Genomic DNA, 14,815 nt, shown 5'->3' on the forward strand with positions numbered 1-14,815 from the left:
GAATTAAAAACCTTAAAAATTAAAAAAATAATTTTGAAAATAATGAAAAAGGGCCGGTTGTGTTAAGAATGGTAAAATGGCCTGGCCTTCTAACACCCTGGCTTGTGTTTCTTTTGATGTAAAATAGGAGAAAAACAAATTTTACGTTCGTTTTTAAGTGAAATTTTACGTTCGTTTTTTAAATTTCAGGGGCAAAACTTGTTAAGGCTCTGTTTCTTTAGAGTTAAAATGGGTGTAAAGCAAATTTTACACCCATTTTTTAAGTGGAAAATGGCAATGGGTATTAAGCTTCGAAATTTGGGACTGAAAATTTCAAATTTCCGAAATTTCAGCTGAAATTTTGTAACATTTTTTTTTTGCCATTTTCTCGAATTTTCGGACAAAATTTGGTATTTCGCGAAATATCTAATTTTGGGAAATTTCGGTTTCGGTCCCCACCGAAATCCAAAATTTCGAATTTCGGTCGAAATTTAAAACCATGGTAAAGACTAAGAGATGGAGTGTTGTTATAAAGATCAGGGGTTCCAGAAAATTAAAGACATAGCCCTGTTTGTTTTGGAATTTGGGAACTGATTGTGACTCCAAAACTGATTATTGTACTCAAATTTACGTTTACTTTTGTGTCCAACAATCAGTTTTGGACTCACAATCGGTTCTTAAAATCCAAAACAAAGAGGCCCTGTACTGTTAGTTAACACCTCATGCAACCAACCCATTCTTACACAGAACAAACTTCAACTGAGCAAAATAAACAGAGGAATAGTTTGGATCACTAAACAGGAGGGCCCACCTGTAATTCTCCCCGATTTTATTGAAAACTACGCTCAGTGATACATAAATTACTGTTCATCTCTGCTCCTTGTGCAAAGTGACGTAAAAATTACCAACTTGTAAAGGAAAAATAGAACTTAGAAAGAAATATATCATTTTCTTTGGTAATTAAATCCATTGACAAAAGCATCTCCATGAAAGAAACAATCTAGTTCGTGGCAGATATCATTCCAAAACCAGAGACCTTTGCTATCAGCCACAAATTTCATGTGTAAATTAAATTGGAAAATGACCCTCTTTTTTCTTTTCTTTTCCTATATATTCACCTCGACCCCTCCCTTCATTTCTCAACTCATCTCACTATATCAGCCTTTCTTCTTTGTTTCTTCTCTGTAAGGAAGCTTCTCTCCTCTTGATTTTTAAATGTTATTCATATTTTATCTTGTTGTTGCTATTGCCACCCTCTTCTCTTACTCTTTGTCACCCATCTCTTATTTTTTGTGTTTTTATAGCTCAATTCTATGAAAATATTGATTTATATGGAGATGGGTGGCAAAGGACCAAAGAAGTGAATACCAATAGCATAAGGCGGCTGATATTTGCACTATCATGTTTTAATAATTGCACAAATTCGGCTTCTCTTTTCTTTTTAAATTGGCCTTTGCGAACTTATTAGGAACTGCAATAGCCTCTGTTTAAATAATATAAGACAAGATGAGTTAGTGCAATTATCAAAACATGCTAGTGCCAAAATCATTAGCCATACCCTTATCCATCCTTATAATTCGTAGCTATTCTGTTTGATTTCAGGGGTATATTTAGTAGATTTCACGTAGAAAATTGTTTCCATGTGGATTAAGGAGGGGATATTTCAACCCCCTGTCTAAGCATTTCCACTCCCTTTTGTTTGTCTTTTCATGAATATGAATAAAAAGACAAACAAAAGAAGGTGAAAATGCAGCCATTTTTACCGAAATACAAAAAAGAGGGCTGCAAATGCTTGCAAATGGGGTGGAAATATCATTTCCATTGAGGATGGGAATAGGGAGAACAAAAAAAATGTGAGATCAATTAAAAGTGTAGCCTGCTGATTGGCTCCTGTAGCAGGGCCCAACAAATAAGCTGGCCAAAGAACTGACATCATGGGTGGCCCACTTGTAAAGACCACTCAGGGTGTATCTGCACTTTTTTTGTGGGAAAAGTGATTTTTTTTTCCAGATTTCTGAGTAAAAAAGACCAATTCTGAAATAATCGGCGATTTATTCATTTAGGCCCTGTTCGTTTCAGATTGTGACAACCGATTGCTAGCCCCAAACCTAATATCGGACTCAAATTTAAATGTAATTCTGAGTCTAATAATAGGTTCTGGGCCCACAATCGGCTGGCACAATCCGAAACGAACGAACAGGCCCTTATAAGTACGGGTGCAACTTGAATCGGGTCTGGTTGAGGTTTTGCTAAAAAATGAATAGGAATCAACCAGAACCAACTCATCCCAAATTCCCAAAAAATCGACCCGAGTTGCACCCCTAGTTATTAGTACAAAAATGGTCGATTATGTAAAATTCCTCTGCATTCTTTAACTGAAGTATTTTCATTGTTTTTTGTTCAGAGGAATAATAGATTATGATGGCAGCTCTGGAGTTGAAGGATCGTCCATTTAAGGTAAGACGTGTGGATATTAAATATTTTTTAAATAGATGGAAATTATATATCTGCCCACTTTCCCAGCATTTCCACCCCTCCTGTTTGTCTCACTTGAAAATGAAGTCAATTTCAAGAAAAGACAAACAAAAGGGGTGGATATGATGGGAAAGAGGTGGTGAAATATCATTTTCCTACTTAAGTATATGTTTGTGATACCATCTACCTGGGGCTCACCAACATATTTAATGATGTGATATTCCCACCCCCATTTGTTTCTCTTTTTCTTGAAAATGTAGGGGTGTAAACGAGCCGAGCTTGGCCAGGCTCGGCTCGTTAAGCTCAAAAGCTCGGCTCGGCTCGGCTCGCGAGCCTTACCGAGCTCGGGTTATATTATATTCACACCCCTCATCTTCCCTGGACAGCCCTACTAGTGTAATTTGACTACTTTTTTTACACTATGGGGTGGTCCTAGTAACAAATGGGGTTCCAAAAATGAAGTGACATATTTTGCCCCCCCCCCTTTCACTCCCTGGACAACCCTTTTAATGTATAAATTAATATAATATAATATATATATATATATATATATATATATATATATATATATATATATATATATATATATTTAAATATATTAAATTCTTAACAAGCCTTAACGAGACGAGCCGAGCCGAGCCTGGCCTAAATTAGGCTCGGCTCGTTAAGCTTAACGAGCCTGGTGAGCCGGCTCTGCTCAGCTCGTTAAGTATTCGAGCCGAGCTCGAGCAAGCCTCTGAGCCCGAGCCAAAATTGACACCCATATGAAAATGACTTCATTTTCAGTAAATGGCAAACAGAAGGGGTTGAAATGATAGGAAAAGGAGTAGAAATATCATTCCTTATTGATATTGTAAGATCATCTACCATGGGCCTATCATCAAATTTTCAACCGATGATGGAGCAATCATAACCGTTCAGCTGGTGGATAAAAATCCATTGCTTGGACGGTTAGGATCATGCTATATGCATCTCAATATGGACAAACCGATAATTGGGCTAACGAATTTTCATGGTTACCAAACAGTAATTCTATATATAAAGATCACATATTGGGTTCTTCCCGTGAATGGTAAGAAGATGCATGGTATTTAAAAGTCTGATTTTGTTCTTACATATGTTTTTGTTTTATTTATTACACAGATAAGAGAAGATGATGAGTGTTTTGGAGATTTAGAAGCTGTGAACAAACCAGAGGCAATAGAGAATGAAGGAAATTTGGTTTCTCCTGAAACTACAAATGATGGCTCAGTTGATAGAAAAGGAAACCCTGCACTCAGAGCATGTACAGGAGGGTGGAAATCAGCAACTCTGTTATTGGGTAATCATAAGTTCATAACTGCAATAAATAAATAAAGAGAGTAAAAAGAGAAAAGAATTTAGGCCACTGATATTGGCACCACCCTGTTTTAATAACTGCACAAACTCAGCTTGTCTTTTTTTCTTTTTAATTGACTTCTTAGAGCTTTTTGGGAACTGTGACAACCTTTAACAGCTGTTTAAAAGATAAAAGGCAAAATGAGTTTGTGCAATTATCAAAACATGGTAGTGCTAATATCAATAGCCAAATTTTATGTTCTTTCTTTTATTTTTTTTGCACTATGTTCTCTTTTATATTGTTTTTACTATCTATTTTCCTTCTTTTTTTATTTCTTGGATTTTAAGTTTGGGTGAATTAAATAAAGTAATAATCCAGCTTTAAAAAAGGTCACCGATAGCTGCACAACCATGTTTTGATAATGGGGCAAACTCACCTTGATTTACTCTTTTAATTGGTTGCCAAGTGCTTTTTAGGAATAGTAATAACAGCCTTTGACAATTAGTTGAACCATATAAAACAAGGTGAGTTCGCTCCATTGTCAAAACATGTTCGTGGATACCAGTAGCCTAAAAAATATATGTTATTCAGATACTTAATTTAGGCTACTGGTATTGGCACTATTAGGTTTTAATAATTGCACAAACTCAGCTTGTCTTTTCTATTTCAATGGGCCTTGAGACCTTTTTGGAAATTGTAATAACCTTTTGACAGCTATTTAAATGATAGAAGACAAGTTGTGTTTGTGCAATTATAAAAAATATGGTATTGCCAGTATCAGTCAAGGTTTAAAATTTCGGTTTCGGTACCGGTTTGGGACCGTGAAATTTTGAATTTTCGGTCAAAATCTGGTACTTGACCCGAAACTAATATTTTATTCAATATTAAATTTCGGTGAAATATTAAATTAATATTAAAAAAACATATTTTTTGGGTCAAATTTCGGAAAAACCGAAATTTCGGCCGAAATAAATGACCGTTTCGGTTTTGATGCATTGCGGTGTCGTTCTCCACCGAAATCCGAAATTGGATTTCGGTTGAAATTTAAAACCATGGTATCAGTAGCCTTAATTTATTATGAATTTTTATCTCTATTTTCTTGATACAGTGAATCAAGGTCTAGCAACACTCGCTTTCTTTGGGGTGGGTGTGAATTTGGTTCTATTCTTAACAAGGGTTCTGCAACAAAACAATGCCCGTGCCGCGAACAATGTTAGTCAATGGACGGGAACTGTTTACATGTTTTCACTTGTGGGAGCATTCCTTAGTGATTCATATTGGGGACGATACATGACATGCACAGTCTTTCAGCTCATCTTTGTGTTGGTAATTCATCTATAACCCTTTAGTTATGTTCCCTAATTGAAGAAAATATATGAATTTATAATCTAACTTTTCTTTAATTCCAATGATTAATTAGCCATGTCTAATAAACTGAATCGATACTTCCACCCCTCTACTTTGAAGTATTTTTTAAGAGCATACTCGGTTACCATAGAAAAGTTTTCCTAAGAAAGAATTTTACAAACTCCCATTTTTGTAAGTAAAAATTTCATTAAAAACCTCAAAAGAAAAACATGCTATACACTAGACAATCTAATACTTTATATTTTATAATTTTATACTCTATAATATTTTTTCATTTTTTATATTCATTTATATTTAATATAAAAAATCGGACTTGCTAGGGCTCTCTCTTGCAACAGCCCGTCCACGAAACGCCTTCTGCAATGGTCCCTAGCAAATCCCATAAAAAATAAGTCATAAAATTATAGAGAGGTTTCTTTTCAATGGGGCTGAGAGGAGGAGATACTAAAATCAGAGGTGTTTGATTTTCTGATCTGATTTTTTCCTATTAGCATTTTATTTTTCAATTGGCATGGCTTTCATTAAGAGCCTAGGGAAATCATTAACAATGCGAAAACCTATGGTAATACCCTTTATCCTCAATTATTTTTATTGAAAAAAATTAGTTTTTCAATTATTAAATATACGAAAAATCCTATAAGCTCACACTATAATTAATTTTATATCATTTCATGTACACCACCAGTATATAATACTAAGGATCTATCATAGTTGTCTTCTTGTTTCCTAAGAAAAAATTTCGCCGAGGCTGTGTTTCTTTCTTTCGGCGTAAAATGAGTTTAAAACAAATTTTACGCTGATTTTTCCACTTAAAAATGGGGGTGAAATTTGTTCTATGCCCATTTTACATTGAAAGAAACAGAGCCTAAAATATTTTCAGGGGATAAAACTTTCATATAATTTTTTCAGAATAGCAAAGTTGCCCTGACACTTATAAATCTCTCAATGTAAATAATATTGCAACACTACTAACATTGGCACAACCATGTTTTGATAATTGCACAAATTCGACCGGCTTGCATATAATTCTTGAACTGCCTTCTGAGAGGTTTATGGTAATTGTAATAATTTTTTACGGCTGTTTAAATAATAAAAGACAAGCTGAGTTAGTGCAATTATCAAAATATTGTAGTGCCAACATCAGTAGCCTAATGTAATTTTAGTTTTAGGTAACTGTTACTTGTACTAAGATTGTGTTTTTTTTTTTTGTGGAAAGGGATTAGTGCTCTTATCACTATCATCTTGGCAGTTGTTGACCAAGCCAACGGGTTGTGGAGATGGAAAATTAGATTGCATGCCTGTATCTACCGGTGGAATCATGATTTTTTACATATCAATTTATCTAATTGCTCTTGGAAATGGTGGGTATCAGCCATCAGTTGCTACATTTGGAGCTGACCAATTTGATGAAACAGACCCTAAAGAGAAGCGCTCAAAAACAGCATTTTTTAGCTATTTTTACTTAGCTCTAAACTTGGGTTCTCTCTTCTCCAACACCATCTTAGTTTACTTTGAGGATTCAGGCAAATGGTCTCTTGGATTCTGGACAGCCACTGGTTCTGCCGTTCTAGCTATTCTTCTCTTCTGTATCGGAACTCCTGGGTATCGGCATTTTCGCCCAAGCGGAAACCCATTGCCGCGTGTTGCTCAAGTACTCATTGCTGCCTCGCGAAAATGGGGCATTAATGTTGATGAAGAGAACTTGTATGAGTTAAAAGGAAAAGAGTCTGCAATTGCAGGGAGTAGGAAGATCCTCCACAGTAAAGAATTTGGGTAAGCAAAATACTGAGGGCAGCTAACAATCTTGTTTTGGGAAACTTACCTTCTAGGTATCTGATTTTGAAAGTGACCGTATTTTATATAAGGTATTAGAGTATTAATTATTAGATCCCGACCCCTACGCATGTGACATTTCCTTCGCCCAACTCTTGTCCTTGCACCAGCCCATGTTTATGGTACACCAAATTTTATTCATGTCTCTCGGTCAATAAAAAACCGACAACCTTTTATTGCCACTACCAGTTGAGAGTTGAGAGTCTGGTGCTGCTACTTTGCCTCCATCTACCATCGGTGCTAGGAGCACCGCCCATATTTATGGTACACTAGATTTTATTCATGTCTCTCGGTCAAGAAAAAACCCGACAACCCCATATTGCCACTACCAGTTGAGAGTCTAGTGCTGCTATTTTGCCTGCATCTACCATCGGTGTCGTTGTCACTACTACACTAGAGTCCATAGGTGTTGCGACCACCACAACAAATTCTATTATGGAGATAGAAGAATGTTTCCGATGTACTTACATATATTATGTATGTATTTTGAACAGTATTATATTGTTTACTTTCTGTACTTTGAATAATGTTTTCTAAGAATGTAATATCTTACAATGATATTTTATGGTCTAAGCAATAAGATATATTAGATTATTAATTTATGGAGCATTAATTATTAGAATTCCAACTATATATTCCAAAGGAGCTTGTATTGACACCCACTAACCTTGGTTCTTTTGACCCATCTCTTTTACGGTTGCGTATGAGAGATACGGTGAAAATAACTAAACTATCCGGGTGGCATTCTTATTTTCCCTTTCTAAATTGTTGCATTTCCATAAGAAAAATTACAAGTTAAATCCATTGGTTTTATGATGAGAAGTCAATGTATATGATGGTCTAAATTTTCCATTTTCCTCATTTTTGGCAGGTTTTTGGACAAGGCAGCAACCATAACAGAGAAAGACTTGATTCAGCAAACTCCAAAGAATAATCCATGGAGGCTTTGCACAGTAACTCAAGTGGAAGAAGTGAAATGTGTGCTAAAAATGCTACCAATTTGGTTATGCACCATCATCTACTCTGTAGTCTTCACTCAAATGGCCTCCCTCTTTGTAGAGCAAGGTGCTACCATGAATACCAAAATTTCTAGCTTCCACATCCCTCCAGCGAGCATGTCGGCCTTCGACATCCTTAGTGTTGCCGCATTCATCCTCTTCTATCGACAAGTCCTTGTGCCAGTGATTGCTAGGTTCACAGGTAACCCTAAGGGGCTTACTGAGCTTCAACGCATGGGCGTGGGGCTAGTGATTGGGATGTTAGCCATGGTCGCTGCCGGGATGGTGGAGATAGTGAGACTAAAGAGGGTTTCACAAGGTTCAAGTTCAATGAGCATTTTTTGGCAAATTCCTCAGTATGCACTTATAGGAGCCTCTGAGGTTTTCATGTATGTGGGTCAGTTAGAGTTCTTCAATGACCAAGCTCCAGATGGGATTAAGAGCTTTGGGAGTTCCCTCTGCATGGCTTCCATTTCATTTGGTAATTATGTTAGTAGCTTCCTTGTTAGTGTAGTTATGAGAATCACTACAAGCCATAATAGCCCTGGTTGGATTCCTGGGGACCTTAACACTGGCCACATGGACAGATTCTATTTTCTCTTGGCTGGCCTAACTGTGGTTGATTTTGTGTTTTATTTGACATGTGCTAAGGGATACAAATCCATCGAGGTTGAGAACTCTGACACTGAAAAGGAAGATGATGAAGAGATGCTTAGAAGGGTCTAATTCAATCCATTTCTCCTTAGAATTGAATGGGAAATTGCATAAATAAAATCTTTAAGATAGCATGAATTTGAGTTTTGAGTTTTGCTATCTTGTTGCTTTTAGCTCTCGATGAGCATGAGTGAATGTAGGCCAAGGAGGTGTATCCTTACATGTTTTTTTCCTTCTCCTTCCATTTCAAGTTCCTTGTTTCCCTCTAATTTTGGCATTTGTAAAATTCTCATGGGTTGCATTATCTAAACTTGACTGAAATAGAGGTTTCTTCTCTTAGGGCATTTGATTGTTTATATGCCTTATTGAGCTCTCATCCTTAAAATTCTCTTTATGCGATTTAATAAATCATCAATGAGTTAATCTTGGTCCACCTGCGTCGCATTAACAAGTGTACAATATTAATGGAAATGATACATCGATGAGTTAATTTATTAAAATGGGTCTATACCACATTAATGAAGAACCTTCATGTAACCCAACTCTTCTATCTAAAAAGATTTGGATATTAGATTTTAGTGATTCCATATATCAACCAGGATGTACATTAGCAAATAAATTTCTTAAAATTAAGATGCAAGTTAATAATAGAAAATTATTATTAAACCAAATCTCTCTCTCACACACACACAAAGCATATGAGCGATTGATCCATATCAGGAGCTTCTTCCTTTGGACTTCCAAATGAAGAATATTCTTAAAGAAATTGAAACACACTAAATATTTCCACACTTTGTCTTTGACTTAAGCTCTTTTATTGGTTCATAAAAGTCATTAGCAGTAGGGGCAGCTAATGAAATAATCCATCTTATGTATAAAGTAAGAGGTTGTTTCACCTAGGCTCTGTTTGGTTGGTTTTGGTTGCTGGGGTTTGGATGGAATTAGAAGTCAAATGGCATTTGGGTGGGATGTCGGTCAAAAAGGAGAAAGCTGGCATCTTTGAAAAATGGTGTTTGGTTGTAAAGGCAAAAGGTGGAAGTTTGATGGAAATGACATAAATTCCTGCATTTGGTTGCAAGAATATGTTGAGGAGAGTTGTGGAAAAGTTCTAAAAGTTGCATTTGGTTGTGTGAATATGTAGAGGAGCTTTGTGGAGAAGTTGTAAAAGTTGCATTTGGTTGCTTGAATAAAGGTGGAAGACTATTCAATGTTATGTTTATTTTCAGTGCTTGGGCTTGGTTATTTGAAAAAATAAGGGCCACACTATAGGATAATCCAAGCCGTCCATTTGATGGGCCACACCATAAATAGGTTGTAGGTTGTGCCCAATAATTCATTTCTATAGGACGATCCTAGCCCTCCTAAATGAACAACATCTTATGAAAACGTCCATGCATCGGACGGCTAGGATCTTCCTATGAAAATGAATTTTTGGCCACAACCTATTTACGTTTTGGCCCATCAAATGGACGGTTTGGATCATCCTGGCCTATCAAATGGACATTTTAGATCATCCAGTGACTTTTCAATGTTATGTTTGAACACAAGTAATCACAAACATGGCAACCATCCAGACTTACAGACTTACAAGACTCAGTTTCTGGGAGGTCTTCATGCTCGTCATTAGCGACATTGACGATGTACGACTCTTCTTCAACTGACCGTGCAACATTCCTGTTAAGTTTTTTGAAAGAACCATGTGCGTATTCATCTCCAAATATTTCGGTCATCTCCTCATAAAACTCACGGCGGCTAGTGAAAAACCTCTTCCTCTCGGGGTAAGACTAGGAAGAAAATAAGCATAAATCAGTTTACAGCTTTGATCAGTTAATATAAGATTAGATTGAGAAACAACTTAAGTTTGCACTTGTTACCTTCAAGTAATCCATGGCTACATCCTTTGTAACTGTAATTTTCTTTTTCTCATCATCCCAACCAAACCCACTAGTGGCGAGCATCTCAGCCAACACCTTGTAGTTTGCCTTCATTGTCTTGACATGGTTTTTGACTTGTGAGACCGTCAAATTGGTTCCGCGGGCTTCATTAATTTGTACTTGTGCAAACTTATATGCACTCTCTTTGAACCCATTGGGGATTTTGCCCCCCTCTATGGATTCGTGTCTTAGGGCCTGTACTAAGACTGCATTCATCTCAGATGACCACGACGCATTTTTTGTCTTCTCCCCATCACCGGATGGTTCCATTACCTGCCCCATTTAAGAATATTATGTAATTTTATGATCACCAGCCATAAACACACAACTGGTTGCATTTAATACATAACTGATTGTATTTAAATGATATTGACCAAACCATAGTAGAGTTGAGACTACCACCATTCAAACACTACATTACATTACCAAACCATAGTACAATTAAGAGTATTAAAACCACCATTCAAACATTACATTACAATACCAAACAGTAGAAAGTTTAAGAGTACCAGTACCACCATTAAAAAAAGAGTAGAGTTAAGAGTACCATAACAACTAATATAATTCAGATCAAAATAAAGACAAAGACTTTCAAATTAGTGATCCACGCGATAATCATTCCACATATTGGCACAAAGCTCCTCACGAATTCGATTTCCTTCCCTTGCATCATCACTTCTACCCAAGCGTGCTGCAGTCGGTATGCGAGCAGGGCCCTCCTCCACTGGATCATGTCTACGGTGGTTACGCATAGCTTCAGCTGCAGCTATTTCCCTATCGACCTCGGCAATATACACATCATTCGGCATTACGCCTCTAATGAAGTTGTGAACACAACAGCATGCCATAACAATGTCGACTTGCTTTTCGTAGGAGTACATTTGTTCACCATTAAGTATGGGGAAGCGCTTCTTCAGAACACCAAATGCACGCTCGATGACATTCCTAGCTGACGAATGCCTGTGATTAAATAACTCTTTCTTTGTGCGTGGTAAGCGTCCTCTCTGTTCACTCAGATGGTACCTAGTTACACGGTACGGAGTGATAAAGTTGCTCAATAATGGGAATCCTGCATCTGCAAGGTAAAACTTCCCAGGATGGCGGATAATACCCATTTCATCGGCGATGGAGTCCCTTAATATTCTAGAGTCAGACGCCGATCCCTCCCATCCCGCAGCGACAAATGTGAATATCAGGTCGAAATCGCATGCGGCAAGTACATTCTGGGTAGGGGTGCCCTTACGACCTATAAACCGCTTCTTCATTTCGGCCGGCACTTTGGCAGGAATATGTGTCCCATCTATCGCGCCAATGCAATCCTAAATAATGACAAATGAAACAGTTAGAGGTATTCTCCCTTATGTGCTCTACAATAGTAACGGTCAAATGTTAATGGTATGAAAATGACTAAAAAAGTAAACTTATGGAGGGTAAGATGTTACCTTGAAATAAGGGTACCATCTAGGATTCTCCCTAATCTGCCTTGGTGTATCAGGCGATGGTGGTTTTATAAATATGTCCACCATAGACAGTATAGCACGGAGAACCTTATTGAAATATCGACTTATGGTTTCACCCGATCTTCTACAGTATACTTTCATGCAGCGATTTCGTAGGTTGTGTGAAACAATGTGCAAAAAAATAGATATCTGTTCGTCAACACTGCAGTGGATTGTATCTTTAAGTATACTGCTATCCTTAAAAATATCCACGAATCGTCTAAAGCATTCGACGTTCATCCTAAGCAGATCATGACAGCGTTCATCACTCTCCACGACAAACTTCACAAAGCTACGATCGGTTAGATAGTGGTTCTCGTAAGGCGCCCGTTCTATGAAAAGTCCTTCGTGCTCCATAAGCATCGCTAAAAATAAAGATGCACCAACAGCAACCACTGATGCTGCTTCGGCAAACATATCATCATCATCATCATCACTATGTCCAGTTCCGTCGATATAGTCCACGGCATATATGTCCTCATCATGGTGGTCCATCCTGATATCTTCTCGGAGATAATCAAGTCTAACATAAGTAGTTTTGGGTCAGGGTTACTTTGGTAAGAGTCACCCAACTATGAACCCATTTTAGAAAGACACAATAAATGGAAAGGCCAAAAGTTATGTATATTGAATAACAAAACAAGAAATAAATAGGATAATAGCACAACCAGTTATATCATGAAGTAAGAAAGACTACATAATAATGCAGAATCCTGATAATTGATAGTTTCCAACATGGGGCAATAAATTTCCAAACATTTCAGTTGTCAAAAGCCATAACAAAGCCAAAAGGCTCTCAGCAGGCAATTAAAAAGGAAAAGACAAGGTGAGATTTTTTCTAAGGACAACACATGTTAGGACTAGGCATGTGTCATTGTGCTACAATGTAGTTGCAACCCATCAAATTATATTGAGGTAGGAGAAAACTACTTAAAAACCTCTGAATGTATGTTTTGGAGAGAGGATTTATTAAGAGTAGACTTTTCCAACCTCATTTTATCAAAAAGAGCAACAAATCTATCGTATGAAAATTTCATTTCCATCAATATTAGACATAAATCTGTCCTTATCATCAAGTGTAACAGCCAAAGCCAAATACAAATTAGTCCACTACAACCACATTTATTGAAACAAGATAAGTATTTTCAGGAACATGATAGTTCAATTGAGTCGATCACTTGTGCATTTTGTCAAACAGGTGGGGTGTCTTTTTTTTTTACCTAAAATTGGGGTAGTTCAAATGTGTCCTGCTCTTCAATCTCAAACAGAAGGTAATTTTTTCTGTCGGAATTCAATCAATCTACAAACCAAATATAAAAAAAAGGGAAACCCTAATTCGTCATTTCCAACAATAGCCAATAAACCCAAAAAAAAAATCCCTGCAATAGGTTTCACACATCCCTCATAAATAGGGTTTCGCCCTCTCCAAGAACACAAACACATACAGGACAAAAAATACCATATTTCGGACAAACAATAACAAAGATCGAAGCGACGAAATAGGGTTTCTTCATCTCCACCAACAGAAAGAAAGAGCCCTATTTCGTCATCCCCAACAAGTGAGAAAACCCCAAAAATATAAGCTAATTTGAGAAATAGGGTTCCAAACATCCCTCACAAATAGGGTTTCATCAGATCCAACATAACACACACACAAAAAAAAACCCTCATTCAGAAAACAATCGTATAGATCGAAGATTAGAAAGAAATAGGGTTTCTTCATCTACCACAAGACAAGAGAAAATGATGAAAACCCTATTTCCGTGCGATGAAATAACGCTTATACATAAACAAACCAGAAATTGGGGAAAAATCAACAAACAAAACCTTACCTCGGAGTGCTTCTTCCTCTTTCTCTCACTCGGTTTTGCAGGCGATGGATAGGAGGAAAAACTGTCTGCAGAGGCCATAGAACAACGACTACTTGCCATATTTTCTCCTCTTCTCTCTGTCGTACGGGTATAGCAGATCTTGGGAAGATCGTGAGCGGCGAGATGTCTTCTCAAATTCCATTCCAAAGATCTCCCAAGACGAAATCTTCATTTTTTGAGGTTTGCAATTCGACTTTCTTCGTCGACCCACGTCACCCGACCAATATCCGACATTCCCCGTAGTCAAATAGGCTTTTATAAAAAAAATACAACCAAACAATGTTTGGGAGCTTCATATCCCACTAAAATTCCCTCTTTCTCCCACTTTTTTAGCAAGCAAACAGAGCCCTAGGGTTTAAAATTTCGGTTTCGGTACTGGTTTCGGACCCCTGAAATTTCAGTCGAAATCTGATACTGAACTGAAAAGATTATTTTATTCAATATTAAATTTCGGTAATTTCGGTCGAAATTTAGGTGAAGTATTAAAGTAATTTTTTAAAAAAAAACAGGTTTTTTGGGTGAAATTTTGGAAATATCGAAATTTCGACCGAAATTCCGAAAGAAATTTTGGAATTTCGGCCGAAATAATATACTGTTTCGGTTTTCCGTCATTTCGGTGTCGGTCTCCATCCGAAATTTTGGATTTCGGTCGAAATTTAAAACCATGGTTTCACCTCTGTGGCGACTAAATGGTGGCCCCTAGATCAGCCAGTCACATTTTTGTGAATGGCTGAGATTGATCGAAAAGAACGTCTTTGAATCTCAGCCTCTACAAAAAAGTGAAAGGCTGATTTCCGAGTGACACACTTAGTCGTGACGGAGAAAAAATGAATAATGATATGGAGACCGATAGTGGGATAGTGGGACCGAGAGTGGAACCGAACAA

General features: G+C 37.1%; 3 protein-coding genes across 3 annotated transcripts in view; 2 read left to right on the forward strand and 1 right to left on the reverse strand.

Moving 5' to 3' along the window:
• The first annotated feature begins 1,087 nt into the window (after positions 1-1,087).
• LOC143845961 (protein NRT1/ PTR FAMILY 7.2-like) lies at positions 1,088-8,969 on the forward strand. Its single transcript, XM_077354361.1, has 6 exons — positions 1,088-1,163; positions 2,384-2,436; positions 3,598-3,775; positions 4,881-5,098; positions 6,357-6,913; positions 7,845-8,969. The coding sequence occupies exons 2-6, from the start codon at positions 2,398-2,400 to the stop codon at positions 8,695-8,697; spliced, it is 1,845 nt and encodes a 614-aa protein (XP_077210476.1). The 5' UTR covers positions 1,088-1,163; positions 2,384-2,397; the 3' UTR covers positions 8,698-8,969.
• A 1,161-nt stretch (positions 8,970-10,130) lies between these two features.
• LOC143891811 (L10-interacting MYB domain-containing protein-like) lies at positions 10,131-10,841 on the reverse strand. The gene is made up of 2 exons (XM_077396326.1): positions 10,500-10,841; positions 10,131-10,409 (listed from the first exon to the last, which is right to left on the reverse strand). Exons 1-2 carry the CDS (start codon positions 10,839-10,841, stop codon positions 10,131-10,133), a joined length of 621 nt encoding a protein of 206 aa, XP_077252441.1.
• Positions 10,842-12,117: 1,276 nt separating this feature from the next.
• Positions 12,118-14,815, forward strand: part of LOC143893100 (immunoglobulin) — a 93,563-nt gene continuing 90,865 nt past the window's right edge. The window contains exon 1 of the mRNA XM_077398060.1: positions 12,118-12,128. The gene's annotated coding sequence lies outside the window, so the exon portion shown is untranslated. The remainder of the gene's footprint in view (positions 12,129-14,815) is intronic.

This window comes from Tasmannia lanceolata, unplaced genomic scaffold (assembly GCF_043159265.1).
Source record: "Tasmannia lanceolata isolate RefF3 unplaced genomic scaffold, GAP_Taslan_0.1 ptg000015l, whole genome shotgun sequence".
NCBI classification, from domain to species: domain Eukaryota; kingdom Viridiplantae; phylum Streptophyta; class Magnoliopsida; order Canellales; family Winteraceae; genus Tasmannia; species Tasmannia lanceolata.